We start from the raw sequence: 25,457 nt of genomic DNA, 5'->3' as shown, positions 1-25,457 counted from the left end.
TCAAGGTTGTTCCTGCCGCACCACTGTGTTGGCCGTTCCACTTTGCGTCTGTATGCAGATTCGTCTTCGTCCTTGATTAAGCCAATGACGGTGGTGTCATCTGCAAATTTTATAATTTTTACTGATTGCTCGACCGAGGTGTAGTCGTTGGTATATAGAGAGAAGAGCAGGGGAGAGAGGACACATCCTAGAGGTTCCCCCGTGCTGATCGTGCACTAGACGTGAATGACCGGGCTTTCACCAGCTGTTTCCTTGCTGTCAGGAAGTCGACGATTCAGAAGCATGTTGATTCTGGGACCCCTAAGGAGAGGAGTTTGGCTTGCAGGATACTGGGAACAATTGTGTTGAATGCCGAACTGAAGTCAACAAATAGGACCCTTTCGTAAGAGCCCGGTCGGTCTAAGTGCTGTAGGATGTACTGCAGCCCCAAGTTAACTGCATCCTCGACACTCCTGTTCGCTCAGTATGTGAACTGCAAGGGGTCTATTTGGGTCACTTCTCTCGGGTGGTTCAGCACCAGCCATTCAAATACTTTCATTGCTACAGATGTTAGTGCAATCGGCTTGTAGTCGTTTAGGTCTTTTGCAGCTGCGCTCTTTGGAACCGGTATGATTGTTGGACATTTAAAGCAGGAGGGAACCTTGCACGTCTCTAGTGAGGTGTTGAAGATCTTGGAGAAGATGGGGACGAGCTGAACAGCACAGTTCTTTAGGGCAGATGGCGATACTCTGTCCGGGCCTGTGGCTTTCCTAGGTTTGACCCTTCTGAACATTCCTTCTACCTCTTTCTGATCCACCCGCAGTGCCTGGGAGTGGAGACCAGGATAGGGGAGTAGGTGGTCAGCTCCGCCCGGGACAGGGGTAGGACTGTGACAGGGGGCCGGCCGCCTCCTCTAATCTGGAGTAAAAGTTGTTCAGCTCATCCGCCAGTTCCTGATGCATGATATTGGTTTTTTTGGGGTTTTCTTGTAGCTGGTTATGGCTTGCATGCCTCTCCAAAGTGACGCGGGGTCATTGGCCGAAAGATTGTTAGCTTGTTGGAGAATTGGTTTTTAGCCAGCCTGATTTTGCGTGTCAGGGAGTTCCTGGCCTGTTTGTACAGGGCCCTTTCCCCACTGCTGTATGCCTCCTTCTTGGCCCGATGAAGCCAGGTCCAATCTGTGCAGTCAAAACAGGCCTGAAGCTACAGCTTTGCTTCGCTTGTCCAGCGTTTGACGGACCTGACTACAGGCTTTTCTGTCCTCAGCTTCTGGGTGTATGTGGGGAGCAGATGAACTATGCAGTGGCTGAGGAGACCTAGGACTGCGCGGGGTATGGACCGGTAAGCTGTCTTGATGGAGCTATAGCAGTGGTCCACTGTTCGCCTCTCCCTGGTATGGAACTTGACTTGCTGTTTGTACTTGGGTAGCTCCTGGCTCAGGTTGGCGTTGTTGAAGTCTCCCAGTACTATAAGCAGTGAGTCCGGATATTTGAGTTCTGTATCTGTTATCCTGGTGGCCAGTGATCTCTTTAAAAACAGGTGGTATCCTCGGCTAACTGCAGAAGAATTGGAAATGCAAGTGGTTTGCGTAGGTTATAAGAAGCCTACGGGATTTCACGTTTACATTTCAGTTTTGTTTTTTTACACCGATATACACTAAAATGATAGCATGTTGAATAATACAGACATCCCAGTATTTATTTCCCAGGGTTGATTTATAGCCTGAATACTCAGTAAGCTTCTCCCTGGCCTTTTTTTTTTTTTTTTCTCTCTCTCTTCCACCCCACTATGTGCTATTCCTATAATATGTACCTCCACTGTTTGAACACCCTGCCAGTGTGGCCAACACAGTGCACCCTAGATGGTGGCCTCGGATGGTTCCTACTCGGGCAAGATATTCTTCATGTGAATCTTTCCACACAGAGAGTATCATTCCACTTCTACTACTACTACTACTACTACTACTTTTATACAAGTGTCCCTTTTAACATGTATGCATTATGCCCTTGTATGGCTCACCTCCTACAGTGTAACCTTCATAGTGTGTCCAACATGGCTGCCTCATCTGATATGCTTGTGGATGGGATGAAAAATACATGGACCTGGTGGTTTTGTTGGGATCTACTCTGAGCGTTAAGATGTTACCATCTCTCCATTTTGTGTCATCTCTTCTAGGGGTAGACTATTCCACCCAGGGTAATCCTACGCAATGCGTCCAAGATGGCTGCCTCACCTGGTACCTTGTGAGGGTGGAATACACAACCCTTGGAGGTTGTTACCCAAAATGCCTACACCAATTCTTGCGTTATGCTTATCTGTGCTCAAGGTTTTCTTTTATGTCTGTGTGGCCTATATGTTGCTGTTTTACTTAAAACTTATGTATTATGTGCATTGTTTTTGATGTCTGTAAAGCACCTTGAGTCCTGTTGGAGAAAGAGCGCTATATAAATAAAATTATTATTATTACTTTAATTCTCTCATTATTGTTTTATCGTGGGTTTCTCTGACGTCCTAGTGGATGCTGGGAACTCCGTAAGGACCATGGGGAATAGACGGGCTCCGCAGGAGACTGGGCACTCTAAAGAAAGAATTAGGACTACTGGTGTGCACTGGCTCCTCCCTCTATGCCCCTCCTCCAGACCTCAGTTAGAATCTGTGCCCGGCTCGAGCTGGTTGCACACTAGGGGCTCTCCTGAGCTTCTAGTAAAGAAAGTATTTATTAGGTTTTTTATTTTCAGTGAGATCTGCTGGCAACAGACTCACTGCTACGAGGGACTTAGGGGAGAGAAGCGAACCTACCTGCTTGCAGCTAGCTTGGGCTTCTAGGCTACTGGACACCATTAGCTCCAGAGGGATCGAACACAGGCCCAGCCTCGGTCGTCCGGTCCCGGAGCCGCGCCGCCGTCCCCCTTGCAGAGCCAGAAGACGGAAGATTCCGAGGAGAAAATCGGCGGCTGAAGACTCCGGCCTTCATTAAGGTAGCGCACAGCACTGCAGCTGTGCGCCATTGCTCCCCATGCACACCACATGCTCCGGTCACTGATGGGTGCATGGCGCTGGGGGGGGGGGGCGCACTGGGCTGCAATTAGATTACCTTACAAATGGCAAAAAACACATAATATAGTCTAATAAACTATATATGTGTAAAAATCCCCTGCCATAATATTAATATAAAGAGCGGGAGAAGCCCGCCGAAAAAGGGGCGGGGCTATATCCCTCAGCACACTGGCGCCATTTCCTCTTCACAGCTCCGCTGGAAGGACGCTCCCCAGGCTCTCCCCTGCAGTTTCCAGGCTCAAGAGGGTAAAAAAGAGAGGGGGGGCACTAAATTTAGGCGCAATACTGTGTATTATAGCTGCTATAGGGAAAATCACTGTGTGTAGTGTAATATCCCTGTGTTATATAGCGCTGTGGTGTGTGCTGGTATACTCTCTCTCTGTCTCCCCAAAGGACTTTGTGGGGTCCTGTCCTCTGTCAGAGCATTCCCTGTGTGTGTGTGCGGTGTGTCGGTACGGCTGTGTCGACATGTTTGATGAGGAGGCTTATGTGGAGGCGGAGCAGGTGCCGATAAATGTGATGTCACCCCCTGCGGGGTCGACACCAGAGTGGATGGATATGTGGAAGGTATTAACCGACAGTGTCAACTCCTTACATAAAAGGCTGGATGACGTAACAGCCGTGGGACAGCCGGCTTCTCAGCCAGTGCCTGCCCAGGCGTCTCAAAGGCCATCAGGGGCTCAAAAACGCCCGCTACCTCAGATGGCAGACACAGATGTCGACACGGAGTCTGACTCCAGTGTCGACGAGGATGAGACATATACACAATCGACAAGGGGCATCCGTTGCATGATTACGGCAATAAAAAATGTGTTGCACATTTCTGACATTAACCCAGGTACCACTAAAAAGGGTATTATGTTTGGGGAGAAAAAGCAACCAGTGGTTTTTCCCCAATCAGATGAGTTGAATGAAGTGTGTGAAGAAGCGTGGGCTTCCCCCGATAAGAAACTAGTGATTTCTAAAAAGTTACTGAGGGCGTACCCTTTCCCGCCAGAGGACAGGTTACGCTGGGAGACATCCCCGAGGGTGGATAAAGCGCTCACACGCTTGTCAAAAAAGGTGGCACTGCCGTCTCAGGATACGGCCGCCTTAAAGGAGCCTGCGGATAGAAAGCAGGAGGCTATCCTGAAGTCTGTATATACACACTCAGGTACTATACTGAGACCTGCTATTGCTTCAGCATGGATGTGCAGTGCTGCAGCAGCGTGGTCTGATTCCCTGTCTGATAACATTGATTCCCTTGACAGGGACACTATATTGCTAACCATAGAGCATATTAAAGACGTAGTCTTATCTATGAGAGATGCACAGAGGGATATTTGCCGGCTGGCATCTAGAATAAATGCAATGTCCATCTCTGCCAGGAGAGTATTATGGACTCGGCAGTGGACAGGTGATGCGGATTCTAAAAGGCACATGGAGGTTTTGCCTTACAAGGGTGAGGAATTGTTTGGGGATGGTCTCTCGGACCTCGTTTCCACAGCAACAGCTGGGAAGTCGACATTTTTACCTCAGGTTCCCTTACAGCCTAAGAAAGCACCGTATTATCAGGTACAGTCCTTTCGGCCCCAGAAAGGCAAGCGGGTTAAAGGCGCGTCCTTTCTGCCCAGAGGCAGGGGTAGAGGGAAAAAGCTGCACCATACAGCCAGTTCCCAAGAACAAAAATCCTCCCCTGCTTCCACTAAATCCTCCGCATGACGCTGGGGCTCCACTGGTGGAGCCAGGTGCGGTGGGGGCCCGTCTCCGGAACTTCAGCGACCGGTGGGTTCGCTCACAGGTGGATCCCTGGGTTCTACAAGTGGTATCTCAGGGATACAAGCTGGAATTCGAGACGTCTCCCCCTCGCCGTTACCTCAAATCGGCCTTGCCAGCCACTCCCCAGGACAGGGAGGTAGTACTGGCGGCAATTCACAAGCTGTACCTCCAGCAGGTGATAATAAAAGTTCCCCTCCTTCAACAGGGAAGGGGTTACTATTCCACAATGTTTGTGGTACCGAAACCAGACGGTTCGGTGAGACCCATTCTAAATTTGAAATCCTTGAACACTTATATAAGAAGGTTCAAGTTCAAAATGGAATCGCTCAGGGCGGTTATTGCAAGCCTGGAAGAAGGGGATTACATGGTATCACTGGACATCAAGGATGCTTACCTGCATGTCCCCATTTACCCACCTCACCAGGTATACCTCCGTTTTGTGGTACAAGACTGCCATTACCAATTCCAGACGTTGCCGTTTGGTCTGTCCACGGCACCGAGGGTATTTACCAAAGTAATGGCCGAAATGATGATACTCCTTCGAAAGAAGGGAGTTATAATTATCCCATACTTGGACGATCTCCTTATAAAGGCGAGGTCCAGGGAGCAGTTGTTGGTCGGAGTAGCACTATCTCAGGAAGTGCTACAACAGCACGGCTGGATTCTGAATATTCCAAAGTCGCAGCTGGTTCCTACGACGCGTCTGCTGTTCCTGGGTATGATTCTGGACACAGAACAGAAGAAGGTGTTTCTCCCGGAGGAGAAGGCCAAGGAGTTGTCATCTCTGGTCAGTGACCTCCTGAAACCAAAAGAGGTATCGGTGCATCACTGCACGCGAGTCCTGGGAAAGATGGTAGCTTCTTACGAGGCAATTCCATTCGGCAGATTCCATGCAAGGATCTTTCAGTGGGATCTGTAAGACAAGTGGTCCGGATCGCATCTTCAGATGCATCGGCTGATCACCCTGTCCCCGAGGGCCAGGGTGTCTCTGCTGTGGTGGCTGCAGAGTGCTCATCTTCTAGAGGGCCGCAGATTCGGCATACAGGACAGGGTTCTGGTGACCACGGATGCAAGCCTCCGAGGTTGGGGGGCAGTCACTCAGGGAAGAAACTTCCAAGGACAATGGTCGAGTCAGGAGGCTTCCCTACACATAAATATTCTGGAACTAAGGGCCATTTACAATGCCCTAAGTCAGGCAAGACCCCTGCTTCAAAACCAGCCGGTGCTGATTCAGTCAGACAACATCACGGCGGTCGCCCATGTAAACCGACAGGGCGGCACAAGAAGCAGGATGGCGATGGCAGAAGCCACAAGGATTCTCAGATGGGCGGAAAAATCACGTGATAGCACTGTCAGCAGTGTTTATTCCGGGAGTCGACAACTGGGAAGCAGACTTCCTCAGCAGGCACGACCTCCACCCGGGAGAGTGGGGACTTCATCCAGACGTCTTCCAACTGATTGTAAACCATTGGGAAAGGCCACAGGTGGACATGATGGCGTCCCGCCTAAACAAAAAGCTAAAAAGATATTGCGCCAGGTCAAGGGACCCTCAAGCAATAGCTGTGGACGCTCTAGTGACACCGTGGGTGTACCAGTCGGTTTATGTGTTCCCTCCTCTTCCTCTCATACCAAAGGTGCTGAGGATAATAAGAAAGAGAGGAGTAAGAACTATACTCATCGTTCCGGATTGGCCAAGACGGACTTGGTACCCAGAACTGCAAGAAATGATCTCAGAGGACCCTTGGCCTCTGCCTCTCAGACAGGACCTGCTACAGCAGGGGCCCTGTCTGTTCCAAGACTTACCGCGGCTGCGTTTGACGGCATGGCGGTTGAACGCCGGATCCTGATGGAAAAGGGCATTCCGGTTGAAGTCATTCCTACGCTGATAAAAGCTAGGAAAGAGGTGACAGCAAAGCATTATCACCGCATATGGCGAAAATATGTTGCTTGGTGTGAGGCTATGAAGGCCCCCACAGAAGAATTTCAGCTGGGTCGTTTTCTGCACTTCCTACAGTCAGGACCGACTATGGGCCTAAAATTGGGTTCCATTAAAGTCCAGATTTTGGCCCTGTCTATTTTCTTTCAAAAAGAACTGGCTTCACTGCCTGAAGTTCAGACGTTTGTTAAGGGAGTGCTGCACATTTAGCCCCCTTTTGTGCCCCCGGTGGCACCTTGGGATCTCAACGTTGTGTTGGATTTCCTAAAATCACATTGGTTTGAGCCACTTCAGACCGTGGAATTAAAATATCTCACGTGGAAAGTGGTCATGCTTTTGGCCTTGGCTTCGGCTAGGCGGGTGTCAGAATTGGCGGCTTTATCCTGTAAAAGCCCCTATCTGATCTTCCATATGGACAGAGCAGAATTGAGGACGCGTCCCCAATTCCTCCCTAAGGTGGTATCAGCGTTTCATTTGAACCAACCTATTGTGGTGCCTGCGGCTACTGGGGACTTGGAGGCCTCCAAGTTGCTGGATGTAGTCCGGGCCCTGAAAATCTATGTTTCCAGGACGGCTAGAGTCAGAAAGACTGACTCGCTGTTTATCCTGCATGCACCCAACAAGCTGGGTGCTCCTGCTTCTAAGCAGACTATTGCTCGCTGGATCTGCTCCACGATTCAACTTGCACATTCTGCGGCTGGACTGCCGCATCCTAAATCTGTGAAGGCCCATTCCACGAGGAAGGTGGGCTCTTCTTGGGCGGCTGCCCGAGGGGTCTCGGCTTTACAACTTTGCCGAGCTGCTACCTGGTCGGGATCAAACACGTTTGCAAAATTCTACAAGTTTGATACCCTGGCTGAGGAGGACCTTGAGTTTGCTCATTCGGTGCTGCAGAGTCATCCGCACTCTCCCGCCCGTTTGGGAGCTTTGGTATAATCCCCATGGTCCTTACGGAGTTCCCAGCATCCACTAGGACGTCAGAGAAAATAAGAATTTACTCACCGGTAATTCTATTTCTCGTAGTCCGTAGTGGATGCTGGGCGCCCATCCCAAGTGCGGATTGTCTGCAATACTTGTATATAGTTATTGCCTAACTAAAGGGTTATTGTTATGAGCCATCTGTTCAGTGAGGCTCCGTTGTTATTCATACTGTTAACTGGGTATAGTTATCACGAGTTGTACGGTGTGATTGGTGTGGCTGGTATAAGTCTTACCCGGGATTCCAAATCCTTTCCTTATTGTGTCAGCTCTTCCGGGCACAGTTTCCCTAACTGAAGTCTGGAGGAGGGGCATAGAGGGAGGAGCCAGTGCACACCAGTAGTCCTAATTCTTTCTTTAGAGTGCCCAGTCTCCTGTGGAGCCCGTCTATTCCCCATGGTCCTTACGGAGTTCCCAGCATCCACTACGGACTACGAGAAATAGAATTACCGGTGAGTAAATTCTTATTTTTTCTTTGTTAAATAATTGGAAGTGGTTGCATTGCTGCTTGTTTACTGCTGCAGGTTGACCCGGAGTGTAAGTGGGCGATCCTCACAGTTGGAGAGACAGACGTGTCTGTCAGAGATGCATTCCCACAGTTCCTGGCAGACACTGATCAGCGGGTTCGCTTGCTTGCTGCTAAAGCTGCCCGCAGGTAAATTCATGCAGATTTAGTGAGTTAGATTAAACTTTTTTGGATTGTTATTGTAGCTGCATATAACATTTACTCTGCTAAGTATTCCCAGTGGGACTATTATATCGGAAGTATAGTGGGAGTCAGGGACTCCAACACAGTTTAACAATAATTTATTTACAGTATCATTGACAAGACTAAAAATATACTTATCCACGTTCCTTAAGGCAGTTATACAGGATAATCAGAATCTTAGCATAAGGTGTGGTCCCAGGGAGCCTTGTCTCGCTGTGTAGCGCCTGGGTCTTGTCAGTCAAAGGAGCCCTATTCCCAATCTCAGTTTTCAGTGGAGGCTGCCATCAGTCTGCCGTGACCCTCTATTTAATCCTGAATTCTGGGCAGTGGTCAAGGGATCATATCTCCATATACATGTTATTGGAGTCACTGGTATAGTATTGTGAAATCTATTGTATAGAATTCTAATTTAGGTCAAATAGGGGTATATTCAATTCCAGTCGGAAACTACCGTCTTTTCGGAAAGACGGCAGTTTCCGACTATGTCTGGATGGAAGGGGTTCTGACCTATTCAATGGCGGCCCTTTTTTCCCGATAAGTCGGGAAATCAAACTTGTCGGAAACCACGCGGATCAGCAGCTTGATCCACGTGAATTGTCGGAAGTGCGGTCAAACCCGACAGGTTTTAGCCCCGTTTCCGACAATGTTAATCCGGCAAAAAGTCGGATTGGCATTGACAGGACCGGGCCAAACCTGTCTGGTTTGGCAGGGCCATTGAATACCCTCATGTCTGATCCTTTCTGTCGGAAAGGATCCGACATGAATTGAATAGTATTTTGGATGTCCACAGATGTCTAGGCCACTTGAAAGTAAACATCTATTTGTTGACCACAAATAGATCTATTGTCTGGCCTATTATGTAACCCAAAAGGAAAACAATTTCTGTTTAACATACTATAAAGAAAAACCGCTTCATCCTACAAATATGCACAGTGAGAGTCTTACAACACAAATATATGGCTATGTGTACACATTTTATGCATAGAAGACAAATAGTTGGCTTTAGGTCAGAAATCAATACGGTTACACTGAGGAACACATCCTTTAGTATGACCATATGTTTATGTTGTAGTCTTGGCTTAGTAAAGGAGGCCATACTTTCCACTATGTTGATTGATAATAAGCTAGATGTACTTTTAAAGCAAAATCAGAATCTGTATTTATTTTGGGTGATGCTGTAATTGACCACGTTGTGCTAATTTAATTCATGTTATTGGCCAATGACTGCACATACAAAGCACCATATCAATCAGCACCTGAGGTATACAGCCTGTTACATAGTAATCTGGTTGGGAATGCGCTTTATTTGAGGGGGAGGTCCCCATGCAGGAAATTTTATAAAACTAGCTTAGTATAGCTCTGTCTAGTTGGCCAAGCCAGTATATGAGCCCATTCCCTCATAGCCCTTTTCTCCAATACTATAACTTTCAGTCCAGGCCCCATCAATACCTGAAGCACAGAGGTTATGGATTCAAATTAAGATGAAACCTTACAAGTTGCTTAACAATATATTGTATGGGGTCTATTCTATTAGTGTCAGATCCTCTCCGACGGAGAGGTTACGACACTTCACTATTCAATTTGCGGGCATTACCGACAGCTTTTTGCCCGTTTTCGACAATGCTGATCCGACTTTTTGTAAAGTCGAAACGGCATTGTTGAAAAACGGGTCAAAAACCTGTTGGAAATGTCTGCAAATTCAACAAAACAGTTGGATTGGCGGGCAAATTTCATTGAATAGGGCGAATCGCAATTCGCCCTAAAAACGTCGAAAACTAACGTTTTTTTCGACCTGTCGGGCAATTCGACAGGAATTGAATACCTGCTTATGTATTTCATATTCTGTATCATTTACAGACTGTTTCAAAATGAGAAACTACAGGCTCTTCCGCTGAAGCTTCAGCACAAGGCTTTTGAAAATGTGTACATGAAGGTGCAAGAGGGAATGAGTTACCTGGTAATACCATTCAGCATTTTGTGTGCAACTTTCACCATTAGGGTTCCCTGCCTCCATTTTCCCAGAGTGCTCCCTGCCTCCATTTTCCCAGAGTGCTCCCTGCCTCCATTTTCCCAGAGTGCTCCCTGCCTCCATTTTCCCAGAGTGCTCCCTGCCTCCATTTTCCCAGAGTGCTTCGTCTCCATTTTCTTAAATATTCTGATCCTTCCTTTCATAACCATTCTCATCCTTTACTATAGTTGTTTCCTGACTCCCTCTCTTCTACACTTATCATGCCTTCATATATTTCCTGTTGTGCAGTCTTGCAGAGACCTGGATTCAGAACAACTCCCCGATGAGAGACTTAACAGGAACTCCACATTGCTCATGCTGGTGTCTGTGGTTCTGCTCTCCAGCCCAGTGTGCGAGAAGCAGGCATTGTTTGCCATCTGTCAGTCTGTTAAAGAAAATGGCCTTGATCCTCAGCACATTAGAAAGGCAAGTATATTATAGTATCGGTTGAGTGTCCCATATCTAACATGCTTGGGACCAGAAGTATTTTGGATATCGGGTTTTTGCATACCATAATTAGCCATCATGGGGATGGGACCCTAGTCTAAACGTAGAACGCAGAACAACAAAGTCAATGTGTGTTATTACTTTTCCTTTTGGGGCAATGTGTGTTACGGATTTTCCTGTTGGGGCAATGTGTGTTACGGATTTTCCTGTTGGGGCAATATGTTTTATTATTTTGCTGTTGAGGCAAAGCTTGTTAGTATTTTCCTGTTGGGACAGTGTACATTACTTTTTCTGTGTGGACAGTGTGCATTATTACTTTTCCTGTGGGGCAGTGTGCGTTATTACTTTTCCTGTGGGGGCAGTTTGCGTTATTACTTTTCCTGTGGGGGCAGTTTGCGTTATTACTTTTCCTGTGGGGGCAGTTTGCATTATTACTTTTCCTGTGGGGGTAGTGTGCATTATTACTTTTCCTGTGGGGGCAGTGTGCATTATTACTTCTCCTGTGGGGGCAGTATGTGTTATTACTTGGCCTGTGTGAGCCCTATGGCAGGTGCAGTGTCTTCATCTGAGTATGGCCTCCTGCAGTCTGTCCGCGTATGGCCTGCTATGTGAGCCCTATGGTAGATGCAGATTCTCCATCCGAGTATGGCCTGCTATGTGAGCCCTATGGCAGGTGCAGTGTATCCATCTGAGTATGGCCTCCTGTGTGAGCCCTATGGCAGCTGCAGTGTCTCCATCTGAGTATAGCCTCCTGTGTAAGCCCTATGGCAGGAGCGGTGTCTCCATCTGAGTATGGCCACCTGTGTGAGCCCTATGGCAGCTGCGGTGTCTCCGTCTGAGTATGGCCTCCTATGTGAGTAGTCAGGCGTCAGTGTACACATCCACTGTCACTGATACTCCCTTATCATGCCCACAAGGGCTGATCATCTCCGTTTGTGTGCTAAGACCCCTTCTTATCAATGCCCAGGAATGGCCACTACATTTTCACTGCACTTCTTTCTGCATCCGCTTGAAATTACAACTGCAACACTGTACACACATAATCAGGACACTGAGGGTCTGCATTAGAGGCATGCACAGTAGAAAAACATTGCCCCACTGCATCTGACATCAACAGTGTGTCTTGACGCAGAATCAGTGCCTGTGTGGGTTTTTTTAATGTATTTTTATGTATAGTATTAATTATGGATTGTAAAAGGTTTCCTTCACAAAGAACGACTCTTCACTCAGGTTGGCTTCTTTATTCCTCACATATGTTGTCACATCACATTTGTTCAGCAAACACTGCTTCCCTGACCACTAGCTAAGCCCAAACCGACCCTCTCTGTCATCCGGCCACTAGCTGGCGTCATAAGCCCGCCCACTGGTGCCCACAAACCTTTTATACCTTCACACAATTAATCACACCCACGTAGTGCAGCTGAGTGAATTACATGTGCTGTAGCATGGAGCAAGATTCTTAACCCCACCTGCCTCTTGTCCTAGGGAGTGAGTCCTGTTATGAGGATTAGAACGTTGCAATGTATCCTCTTTGCCACAGGATGTTTTTTGATTGGAAGAGGGGGCACTCCGAAATTTCACGTACAGGGTGCTAGTAGGCGTAGGACCAGCCCTGCACCCACTGGCTACTGCACAGCCGGACGGGATACTGCAGCTGTCACCACTTGGAAAGGGAGGCTGTGATGAGAGCTCTGCAGTGTTTCATCTGCATCTCATACACACAGCCTGAAGGTCATTTTATACAATATTTTTAATCATTTTGTGCATAAAACAAAGTTTATATATATTGAACCATCAGAAACCATATGTGTCACTATTTAAGTTGAGCTGAAAAAAAAATCTGTATTTCGGATTTTGATATAGGAGACTCAACCTGCACTATATTTGATTTAACTTTGCTGATTCTGTATGTTGAATCAGTATTCAGCCTGCTTATTCATTGGAACACTGCTGATATACTGGTGTTAGTCCGTGTTCTACAGGCAGATATACAAAGCCTTGGAGAGAGATAGAAAGTCATTTTTCAAACACAGCCTGTAACATGGCCGTTAGGAGCTGATTGGCTGATAATGTATCTAAGGTGGGTACACACTGGCCGATATATCGGGCGTTCTCTTGAACGGCCAATATATTGCGGGTCCGTCGGCCAGTGTGTACGGGCAATACGTCTGTGAACTCCGTCGTTCACAGACGTATTGCGTCGGCCCCGCAGCACAGCCGACGGCCAATATATCTACCGATATATTGGCGCTTCGCTGTGTGTGTACGGACGGTCGGCCGACCGCCCGTACACATGCTGCGGCGGCCGGCGGTAATTGACAGCTGAACTGCGCAGGCGTGTGTACATGCCCGCCCAGTTCATGACGTCAGTCCTCGACGGATCGGGCAGTGTGTATGCTAAACACACTGCCCGATCCGTCCATAGATATATCTGCCAATCAATTGATCGGCAGATATATCTACCAGTGTGTACCCACCTTTAGAACAACTCACCTTACCGAGTGTCTTTTTTTTTTTTTTTCAAGATTCGCAACTTTTTTTAGAGCTAAAATTAACATTCATAGAGAAAACAGAAATCTAAGTGTTATAAAATAGAAATGGGGAATATCTGCTTCAGTCAATATACAAAAATGACAAAAGTGATAACATTGTAGGCAAAGACACTGGATTCAATCCAAATGTTATCACTACCAGCATTTTCTCTGACGTCCTAAGTGGATGCTGGGACTCCGTAAGGACCATGGGGAATAGCGGCTCTGCAGGAGACTGGGCACAACTAAAAGAAAGCTTTAGACTACTGGTGTGCACTGGCTCCTCCCACTATGACCCTCCTCCAGACCTCAGTTAGATTCTTGTGCCCGGCTGAGCTGGATGCACACTAGGGGCTCTCCTGAGCTCCTAGAAAGAAAGTATATTTTAGGTTTTTTATTTTACAGTGAGATCTGCTGGCAACAGACTCACTGCAGCGAGTGACTAAGGGGAGAAGAAGCGAACCTACCTAACTGGTGGTAGTTTGGGCTTCTTAGGCTACTGGACACCATTAGCTCCAGAGGGATCGACCGCAGGACCCGACCTTGGTGTTCGTTCCCGGAGCCGCGCCGCCGGCCCCCTTACAGAGCCAGAAGCAAGAAGTGTTCCGGGAAATCGGCGGCAGAAGACTTCTGTCTTCAACAAGGTAGCGCACAGCACTGCAGCTGTGCGCCATTGCTCCTCATGCACACCTCACACTACGGTCACTGATGGGTGCAGGGCGCTGGGGGGGGGGGGGGGCCCTGAGGGCAATATAATACACCTTGGCTGGCAAATAATCACAATATATAGTCCCAGGGCTATATATGTGATAAATTACCCCTGCTAGAATCCATCAAAAAGCGGGAGAAAAGTCTGCCGAAAAAGGGGCGGGGCTATCTCCCTCAGCACACTGGCGCCATTTTATCTTCACAGTGCAGCTGGAAGATAGCTCCCCAGGCTCTCCCCTGTAGTTTTCAGGCTCAAAGGGTTAAAAAGAGAGGGGGGGCACTAAATTTAGACGAAATATGTGTATACAAGCAGCTATTGGGGGAAAAATCACTCGGTTATAGTGTTAATCCCTGCATTATATAGCGCTCTGGTGTGTGCTGGCATACTCTCTCTCTGTCTCCCCAAAGGACTTTGTGGGGTCCTGTCCTCAGTCAGAGCATTCCCTGTGTGTGTGCGGTGTGTCGGTACGGCTGTGTCGACATGTTGGATGAGGAAGGTTACGTGGAGGTGGAGCAGAGGCCGATAAATGGGATGTCGCCCCCTGTGGGGCCGACACCAGAGTGGATGGATAGGTGGAAGGTATTAACCGACAATGTCAACTCCTTACATAAAAGGCTGGATGACGTAACAGCTGTGGGACATCCGGCTTCTCAGCCCGCGCCTGCCCAGGCGTCTCAAAGGCCATCAGGGGCTCAAAAAACGCCCGTTACCTCAGATGGCAGACACAGATGTCGACACGGAGTCTGACTCCAGTGTCGACAAGGTTGAGATATATACACAATCCACTAGGAACATCCGTTACATGATCTCGGCAATGAAAAATGTGTTACACATTTCTGACATGAACCCAAGTACCACATAAAAGGGGTTTTATTTTTGGGGAGAAAAAGCAGCCAGTGTTTTGTTCCCCCATCAGATGAGTGAATGAAGTGTGTAAAGAAGCGTGGGTTCCCCCGATAAGAAACTGGTAATTTCTAAAAAGTTACTGATGGCGTACCCTTTCCCGCCAGAGGATAGGTCACGTTGGGAGATATCCCCTAGGGTGGATAAGGCGCTCACACATTTGTCAAAAAAGGTGGCACTGCCGTCTTAGGATACGGCCACCTTGAAGGAGCCTGCTGATAAAAAGCAGGAGGCTATCCTGAAGTCTGTAAATACACACTCAGGTTCTATACTGAGACCTGCAATTGCCTCAGCATAAATAGTGCTGCTGCAGCGTGGTCTGATACCCTGTCAGATAATATTAATACCCTAGACAGGGATAATATTTTGCTAACATAGAGCATATATTAAAGACGTCGTTTTATATATGAAGGATGCACAGAGGGATATTTGCCGGCTGGCATCCAGAATTAATGCAATGTCCATTCTGCCAGGAGGGTATTAGAGACCCGGCAGTGGACAGGTGATGCTGCCTTAAAAGGCACATGGAGATTCTGCCTTATAAGGGTGAGGAATTGTTTGGGAATGGTCTCTGGGACCTCGTATCCACAGCAACAGCTGGGAAGAAAATTTTTTACCTCAGGTTTCCTCACAGCCTAAGAAAGCACCGTATTTTCAGGTACAGTCCTTTCGGCTTCAGAAAAGCAAGCGGGTCAAAGGCGCTTCCTTTCTGCACAGAGACAAGGGAAGAAGGAAAAAGCTGCACCAGACAGCCAGTTCCCAGGATCAAAAATCTACCCCCGCTTCCTCTGAGTGCACCGCATGACGCTGGGGCTCCACAGGTGGAGACAGGTGCGGTGGGGGCGCGTCTCGGGAACTTCAGGGACCAGTGGGCTTGCCCACAGGTGGATCCCTAGGTTCTGCAAGTAGTATCACAGGGATACAGGCTGGAGTTCGAGGCGACTCCCCCTCGCCGATACCTCACATCAGCCTTGCCTGCTGCCCTCGGAGAAAGGTAGTACTGGCGGCAATTCGCAAGCTGTACTTCCAGCAGGTGAAATCAAGGTACCCCTCCTTCAACAAGGCCGGGGTTACTATTCCAAAATGCTGTGGTACCGAAACCAGACGGTTCGGTGAGACCCATTCTAAAATTGAAATCCTTGAACACTTATATACGAAGGTTCAAGTTCAAAATTGAATCGCTCAGGGCGATTATTGCAAGCCTGGAGAATTTCATGGTATCACTGGACATCAAGGATGCTTACCTGCATGTCCCTATTTACCCTCTTCACCAGGAGTACCTCAAAATTGTGGTACAGGATTGTCATTACCAATTCCAGACGTTGCCGTTGGTCTGTCCCCAGCACCAAGGGTATTTACCAAGGTAATGGCCGAAATAATTATCCCGTACTTGGACGATCTCCTTATAAAGGCGAGGTCCAGGGAGCAGTTGTTCGTCGGAGTAGCACTATCTCGGGAAGTGCTACAACAGCACGGCTGGATTCTGAATATTCCAAAGTCGCAGCTGTTTCCTACGACGCGTCTACTGTTCCTGGGTATGGTTCTGGACACAGAACAGGATAAAAAGGGTTTCTCCCGGAGGAGAAGTCCAAGGAGTTGTCGTCTCTAGACAGAGACCTCCTAATACAAATACAGGTGTCGGTGCATCAATGCACGCGAGCCCTGGGAAAGATGGTAGCTTCTTACGAAGAAATTCCATTCGCCAGGTCCCATGCAAGGATCTTCCAGTGGGATCTGTTGGACAAGTGGTCCGGGTCGCATCTTCAGATGCATCGGCGGATAACCCTGTCTCCAAGGGCCAGGGTGTCGCTGTTGTGGTGGCTGCAGAGTGCTCATCTTCTAGGGGGCCGCATATTCGGCATACAGGACTGGGTCCTGGTGACCACGGATGCCAGCCTTCGAGGCTGGGGGGCAGTCACACAGGGAAGAAACTTCCAAGGCCTATGGAAAAGTCAGGAGACTTCCCTACACATAAATATTCTGGAACTAAGGGCCATTTACAATGCCCTAAGTCAGGCTAGACCCCTGCTTCAACATCGGCCGGTGCTGATCCAGTCAGACAACATCGCGGCGGTCGCTCATGTAAACCGACAGGGCGGCACAAGAAGCAGGATGGCGATGGCAGAAGCCACAAGGATTCTCCGATGGGCGGAAAATCATGTGTTAGCACTGTCAGCAGTGTTCATTCCCGGAGTGGACAACTGAGAAGCAGACTTTCTCAGCAGACACGACCTCCACCCGGGAGAGTGGGGACTTCATCCAGAAGTCTTCCAAATGATTGTACACCGTTGGGAAAGGCCACAGGTGGACATGATGGCGTCCCGCCTCAACAAAAAGCTACAAAGATATTGCGCCAGGTCAAGGGACCCTCAGGCGATAGCTGTGGACGCTCTGGTAATACCGTGGGTGTACCAGTCGGTGTATGTGTTCCCTTCTCTGCCTCTCTTACCCAGGGTAATGGGAAGAATAAGAAGGAGAGGAGTAAGAACTATACTCATTGTTCCGGATTGGCCAAGAAGAGCTTGGTACCCAGAACTCCCAGAAATGATCTCAGAGGACCCATGGCCTCTGCCGCTCAGACAGGACCTGCTGCAGCAGGGGGCCTGTCTGTTCCAAGACGTACCGCGGCTGCGTTTGACGGCATGGCGGTTGAACACCGGATCCTGAAGGAAAAGGGCATTCCGGAGGAAGTTATCCCTACGCTAATTAAAGCTAGGAAAGAAGTGAACGCAAACCATTATCTCCGCATATGGCGGAAATATGTTGCGTCCAGGAAGGCCCCAAAGGAGGAATTTTAGCTAGGTCGATTTCTGCGCTTCCTACAGTCAGAGGTGACTATGGGCCTAAAATTGGGTTCCATTAAGGTCCAGATTTCGGCTCTATCGATTTTCTTCCAAAAATAGAACTGGCTTCACTGCCTGAAGTTCAGACTTTTTTTTTAAGGGAGTGCTGCATAGTCGGCCCCCTTTTGTGCCTCCTGTGGCACCTTGGGATCTCAACGTGGTGTTGGATTTCCTAAAGTCACATTGGTTTGAGCCACTTAAAACCGTGGAATTGAAGTATCTCACGTGGAAAGTGGTCATGTTGTTGGCCTTGGCTTCGGCCAGGCGTGTATCAGAATTGGCGGCTTTGTCATGTAAAAGCCCTTATCTGATTTTCCATATGGATAGGGCAGAATTGAGGACTCGTCCACAATTTCTCCCTAAGGTGGTATCAGCCTTTCATCTGAACCAACCTATCGTGGTGCCTGCGGCTACTAAAGACTTGGAGGCTTCCAAGTTGTTGGACGTAGTCAGGGCCCTGAAAATTTATGTTTCCAGGACTGCGGGAGTCAGAAAGACTGACTCGCTATTTATCCTGTATGCGCCCAACAAGTTGGGTGCACCTGCTTCAAAGCAGACTATTGCTCACTGGATCTGTAGTACGATTCAGCTTGCACATTCTGCGGCTGGACTGCCGCATCCTAAATCAGTGAAAGCCCATTCCACAAGGAAAGTGGGCTCTTCTTGGGCGGCTGCCCGAGGGGTCTCGGCTCTACAACTTTGCCGAGCAGCTACTTGGTCTGGGTCAAACACATTTGCTAAATTCTACAAGTTTGACACCCTGGCTGAGGAGGACCTAGAGTTTGCCCATTCGGTGCTGCAGAGTTATCCGCACTCTCCCGCCCGTTTGGGAGCTTTGGTATAATCCCCATGGTCCTTACGGAGTCCCAGCATCCACTTAGGACGTCAGAGAAAATAAGATTTTACTCACCGGTAAATCTATTTCTCGTAGTCCGTAGTGGATGCTGGGCGCCCATCCCAAGTGCGGATTGTCTGCAATACTTGTATATAGTTATTGCCTAACTAAAGGGTTATTGTTGAGCCATCTGTTGAGAGGCTCAGTTGTTATCATACTGTTAACTGGGTATTGTATCACGAGTTATACGGTGTGATTGGTGTGGCTGGTATGAGTCTTACCCGGGATTCAAAATCCTTACTTATTGTGTCAGCTCTTCCGGGCACAGTATTCTAACTGAGGTCTGGAGGAGGGTCATAGTGGGAGGAGACAGTGCACACCAGTAGTCTAAAGCTTTCTTTTAGTTGTGCCCAATCTCCTGCGGAGCCGCTATTCCCCATGGTCCTTACGGAGTCCCAGCATCCACTACGGACTACAAGAAATAGATTTACCGGTGAGTAAAATCTTATTTTTCCCATTAGTGCAGATTATGCACGACCCATAAATCCCCCAGCTGGAAGAGCCATATAGTTTCCTTACCACCAAAGAGATCATAATTCTTTATGAATAAGGAAGTAAAAGGGCAGAAGGATACCAAAGACAGACCCTCTTTTCATACCATGTTTTTTGGCCGCAGCTGTCCAGATGGATGTAGTATGGTATGCCGGCGGCCGGGCTCCCGGCGACCAGCATACCGGCGCCGGGAGCCCGACCGCCGGCATACCGACAGCGTGGCGAGCGCAAATGAGTGCTATTTATTCTCCCTCCATGGGGGTCGTGGACCCCCACGAGGGAGAATGTGTAGGTATGCCGGGTGTTGGGATTCCGGCGCCGGTATACTGTGCGCCGGGATCCCGACTTTCGGCAACCAGAAGACCACCCGTCCAGATCTGCAATTTCGTTGGGCCCCAAGATCAAATCACTAAAGCTTTCCTAAGGGGTGGAATTGTCCTGGAACCATGGCGCCTTTTATGATGCAGTGGAACTGGAAAACATGAAAGAGGGTCTTGTTTTTTTTAAATACTGAAAAACAGGAGATGAGCCTTGGGCCCTGGACTGGAGAATACATTAGCTAGCGGCTATTAAAACAGCCAAGATTAGTATCGTGACAAACACATGGTTGTCTGCAATATTCCAATCATGGCCCACTCAAGCAATAGTGGATAGTAGTCCACCAGGTGGGTTATCATGAATCTCCAATCCTCAGCTCAGAATCATAGTTACATAGTTAGTGAGGTTGAAAAGAGGCAAAATGCGCATCGGGTTCAACCTGTATTAATCGTTTAATATGATCACAGTTCAATAGGAATGACCTAAGTAAGCTCTTGGAGAACATCGTTTCAGACATACAGTTATACATTTTATACCGGAATAGGTAAGTTCTATGGTAAACATTCAAAAACAGCTCAGTGTATGTAGTCGCAGGACAGATCCACCAAGCCAACAATCATGGACATGCCCATCTCAGCCCAGAGTGGCACTATAAAAAATAATCTGATTGTCCCAGTGTTCAAGATTGTCATCTAAATTTCTGCAGCGGGGTACACTGGGATTCCACAGGGAATAACATCGGGGGTGTAGAGTTGGATCTTGATCCGAGGCACCAACAGGCTAAAGCTTTGACTGTTCTCAGGATGCGCTGCACCGCCTCCTCTATAGCCCCGCCTCCAGGCACTGGAGCTCAGTTTGTAAATTGGTGCCTGCAGTGCAGGTCTCTAACGGGGGCTGCGCTAGGCAGCCCTGAAAATAGTTTTTGTTTTTAGAAGACTTCAGTGGCCGCAGCACAAGCACTAGTCGCAGTGTATGTCATGTTGACATTCTGTGCTGCAACTCCATCACCTCCCTTAGCGGCGCTGTATACTCCTGCGGCCTGGTTCCCGGGAACTTAGAGCGGAGGCTCTCCAGTCATCAGGCACACATCACCGCTGCTGCTCTCCTGGATCGCGTGGCTGCACTTCAGGGAGGAGGTAAGAGGTTCCCTCAGGTGGGACCCGCCGGTGAATCGCGATCCGGTGCGGTCCCAGGAGATGGCCCGCGCCGCTTGCGTGGACACTGTTGCCATGCAGGGACCCTACTATATCCACCAAGGCAGGGAGCACAGGTCAGATTTACAAAAATCCATTTGTTATAGACTTCATTGTACCCGGTGGTGAAGTCCAGCAGAGGGGATAAGGCGCTGACCTGTAGCCCCTCCCCCAGCTCCATACGCCATCTACAGCAGGTGTTCCCGACCTGGAGCTGCATTTCTCTCTCTCCCTCACTCCCTGTCAGCGTTTGGGCGCCATTTCACATAGCTGCGCTGATCCTGGGACTGCTGGGCACTGTCTCCTCTGTAAAGCTACCTGCCTCATCAGCACTGTCACCTACAGGACACTTAAGTATTCTACATGTCATTTAGACAGGGTTAGTTAAGAACAAGTGCACTTCTATATGAATATTTAGTACATGTATTCTGTGATATACATCCAGTGTTTACTGTGCATTGTTCTATCTGTATACATACATCTCTATATGTAGTATTACTAGTCCAGTGCAGTTTTATTGGTTGTATGTAATAATTTCTGTATTGTACCTATGACTGTGTGTGCCTCTATAGCTGCTGTGTGGTTTCTATTCTGTGTATCACACGTATTGCTATCACTATATTCTGTACCGTGGGGGGCTAAGTGCGTCAGGGTCTCATATTCCATAGGATATACTTACCACTGTGTGTTTTAGTGTCAAAGTCAGAAAAATATCACGCTGCACATTGCCATATATGCACCTCATGCGTGTGCCCGCTGCACGTGCATGAGCCCTCCCGTGCGTGCGTATACTCGCGGTCGCGTGCACTCGCAGGCGCGCAGTATGCGCATTTACGGTAGAGTTTGTGTGCGTCTAGCGGGCGACTCGATCGTTACATATTTTAGTCATATAATGTATTTTGTAGATTATGGTCCCTTTGATAGAGTCTGAAAGTTTAGTTAATGTAGCATGTTCGGGGACAAAGAGATTCCTCTTTGCTTGATACGAAGGGTCAGACAGGAGTTACACAGTGGTGTTTAGTATCCATTGGAAGAGAATATAATTAGCAATATTCCGGTGTTGGTTTGATGCGGATTACTCGCTCGTGCGTATAGTTATGGACATAAGAAGTTTATGGACATTTACTATATTTGCATCTTATTACCCATGCGGCGGGAAACCCAGTTTCCCTCTCACCTGAGCAGTTTGGAATAGTCACAGCCCACCTGTATGAACCAACCTATGACCTTTTGTTATAATGCGGAGACGGATTCCTGTGTCCAATGAACAATAAGAATGTAGGGACCATTGTACTGTACTGTGTGTAAGTGTATATAAAGACAAGCCGACCTGGGCCAGCTCTCTACTCTTTTCAACGGTTCTCATCACTGATAATCGGGAGCTGGATATCCAGGAAGGCGCATGCGATTGTTTCCCCTTGTGCGTAAGTTCTCTGCAACCATCTTTATCTCCTATTTTGTTGTAAGCCATTCTCTCTCTCCTTCCCCCTTAAATGTAATTGTGTCTTTGTTGTATTTTAATGTGTAGTAACTCGGTTAGGTATTTTTATGTTAGTTTGGTAGTGTATAACTTGTAATGTGTATTCTTTTGCAATTGAACGTTCATTCATTCCCTTAAAAGGTGTTAGACCCTTAGACCGGTATTTGAGTGTTTATTATATTGCTAAAGGGTTCTCAGAGCGTAAGAGTCGCTCATACAGCTTTTAAACTAACAAGGTTACACTGTGTTGCATTTACACCTTATCACTGCACAAAGGTTTACAAATAAGTACATTGTTTATGATATTGTTACAAAGGTTTAACTCTGTGAGCGTCAGCGCCGCTCGTGATCTCCTCGTGGTCTCGAGCGTCCGCTACGCTGATAGCGTATCATTACGGTAATCGGCAGCCTATAGCGTGCTTGCCTTTACGCATTAAGCCGTGAGCGAACGTGCCGCTCGTGCGTCTCGTCCACGGCTAAGCGTCCGCTACGCTGAGTACGTACCCTTACGGTACCACTTACTCCAATAGCGTACTGAGTCTCTTAACCTTTTAGCGTGATTAATATAGGATATATATTAGGCTTTGTCAATTGGGGACTCGCCCGCTCTTCACATATCTGCACTAGGTAATTTCAGCAGACATTATCGGTCAGCAAAAGGCGGGAGGTAATATTCCTCGTAGTGCTGACCAGATAAGCGTCTGCTTCGCTTAGTAAGGAGTGCTGAAGGAATCCGGAACCGGAAGGTAGGAACAGTACGTTATTGTCTTTTAAAACCTGTTTAGTTTCTGTTTCGCGAACGCACGCATAAGCACACACACCTGTATTTCGTGTTTAGTATTATTTGTCCGTACCTCATTCTCCTGATTGCCACACACTAGTGATAACGTGTTGAGACATTTGTTGTTATTAATAGTTAAAAGATAAATATTTAAGGGAATAATTGTAAAAGGCACGCACACAGTCTCGCCTAGAAAACAAGGGAGATTTGGGTGGTGTCAGTGAATGATTACTGTTAAAGATCATTCACATTGATAAACGTGTAGTGTGTTACTGTGGACGTACTTGGTCTGCGTACACGTGTCCTTACAAGGGCAGGGCGTACGCAACGCAAGGGTCGACGCACGGAGCGTATATTACGCAACGGAGCGTACGGATACGCCCACATAATACAAACCACACGATAGTATTGGTTTAATAGGCGATAAGGAAGTAACGCGAAAATAACACAAATCTATCTCAAATCCAAAAGTTTAAAGTTAAAAAGAAAAAAGAAAAGACTTTCTCTGTTGCAATTCTTCTGGGTTAGACTATTACTGAATGAAAGGAATTCTGTACAGAAATAAGAGTGTTCGAATGTAAGAGTGTGTATATATAAGATTTCTCTTTTATTACGGAAGTGGGATCCATAGGCCAGTAGAAAGAGGTACACCAGCGAGAGTGATCTCGTGGGGTGGCTTGGGAGGCGTCCCTTGTTAATCTCGACATATTAATGAGCAGCAGAGTCTGCTGTACATAACAGACCAGGAGGTCAAGGACAAGGAGGTTCAGGTACAGCAGACTAGAAGTAGAGAGCACAACCGAAGAGGGTTGGTGCGAGACCCATATAGGCCAAAGAAGCTCATCGCTGAAGGAATTTGCTGCAGAAATTTTCAATTCCGCTGATCGTTCTGCACATAAGATTAGTTGCTTGTGTGCAGATACGATTGTACCGCATGTGATTGTGTGCATTAGCGTGTCTTGAATTCAGAAGAACGCTACTTGCACATTGTTAACGTGATTTGTGTAATTTTTTTATTTTAAGGGAAGTAGCCTGATCACTCAGGGACATTCCAGCGACTGACACTTGCTGGGGAGGGTAAGACACTCCCACACGCCCGAGCAAGTAGACGTACTTAGGGGCCCTAGGTTGGGTACGGAACCTCTGGGAACTTTGGTCGCCGTATTGGCCAGCGTGGGCGGAGTTAAGTGGGCGGACCTCGTTGCAAAACCCCCACCGCAGCCTTACCCCGGACATCTTGGTTTTTGTAAGGGTTGCCGAAGACCCTGATTAAGTCAGAGGTAGTGAAAGCAGCACCTGCAGAGATGGGGGCCTGTTGTTCAGGTAAGGGGCGATCAACCGAGGTTCAGGTTGATTTGAAACCGATCAATCAGGTCGGCAAGGTCATGTGTGAGAAATCAGACCAAGATGGTCATCACACAGAAATGTTATGCAATGAATGGGAAGGGATGACTGTGCATGACGGGGAGAAGTTTTCCCGGGTAGATACTTTTAACCCAGAAGTATTACAGAATTTAAGGAGAAGAGTTTGCCTGATTAAATCTTCAAAAAGGCGTATTAGACATTATGATGATTTAAAATTGTGGCAACAGGAAAGTGAAATGCAAAGAAATTTAACTTACATATCTGACTCTCACCTTGGGAAGAGAGACATGGCAATGGAGAGGATTATGGTTGCAGAGAATGGCGCAATGGTGTACGATAAAAATGCACTTAGTAACTGTATTAAGAATGAAAGTAACAAATGTAATAATGTTTATAAAAATGAAAGTGTAAAAATTACAAATATTAACCTGTGCAAGTCGCACCCCATATCAAACTTCCCTCAGGACTACAAGCAAGAAAGTGAGCCCAGCACGATGTCGGCACCTTTTCCAGTAGCCATCCTACCAGACATCCAGGTGGACGCGACCAAATCGGTAAAGGCAGTAATCAAACCCCCTAACGGAGGGTCAGGTGAGGTCGTGTCCACAGGTACGTATGGTGTTATATATCACGCACAAACAAATGTACCTCATATTGTAGAACCAACACAAGATGATGTAATTGAATTTAGTCCTGTCAGGGTGATCACAGTCCCCAATGGGAAGACTGACGCTCAGGGAACCATTCCCGTCAGGGACCGTGCAATGCGCCGTCCCTGGTCTCGGACAGAATTAAGGTAAATTATGTCTGAATTCCCTGATCCTAGGAAAGATCTAGATGCATGTCAGAGATTTATTAAAGAACTAGGAAACTCCACAGAACCCACCAACAAAGATTGGCGGACAGTGCTGAGGGCATGTTTGCCCTCCAGCGTTGATCCTGCGAAATTTATTTCTGATTGTAAATTAGACACAGAAGCACCTCAAACGGAGGAACACAATCAGGAATGTATTAAGCAGATCAACCAACAGTTAGCAGTATATTTCCCGGCCGTTGTCGAGTGGAAAGAAATCTT

General features: G+C 47.7%; 1 protein-coding gene across 3 annotated transcripts in view; it reads left to right on the top strand.

Annotated features, from left to right (window-relative positions):
• The window catches only part of ATM (ATM serine/threonine kinase), a 434,777-nt gene that overhangs the window by 144,577 nt on the left and 264,743 nt on the right, over positions 1 to 25,457 (top strand). For all 3 annotated transcript variants that reach the window (XM_063951603.1, XM_063951598.1, XM_063951604.1), the window contains exons 22-24: positions 8,233 to 8,363; positions 10,275 to 10,374; positions 10,675 to 10,851. In XM_063951603.1, coding sequence (XP_063807673.1) covers positions 8,233 to 8,363; positions 10,275 to 10,374; positions 10,675 to 10,851 — 408 coding nt within the window. The remainder of the gene's footprint in view (positions 1 to 8,232; positions 8,364 to 10,274; positions 10,375 to 10,674; positions 10,852 to 25,457) is intronic.

The sequence above is a fragment of the Pseudophryne corroboree genome, chromosome 2, assembly GCF_028390025.1.
Source record: "Pseudophryne corroboree isolate aPseCor3 chromosome 2, aPseCor3.hap2, whole genome shotgun sequence".
In the NCBI taxonomy this organism is placed as follows: domain Eukaryota; kingdom Metazoa; phylum Chordata; class Amphibia; order Anura; family Myobatrachidae; genus Pseudophryne; species Pseudophryne corroboree.
Note: the sequence above shows the minus strand (reverse complement) of the source record. Positions and strands in the feature narration are given on the sequence as shown.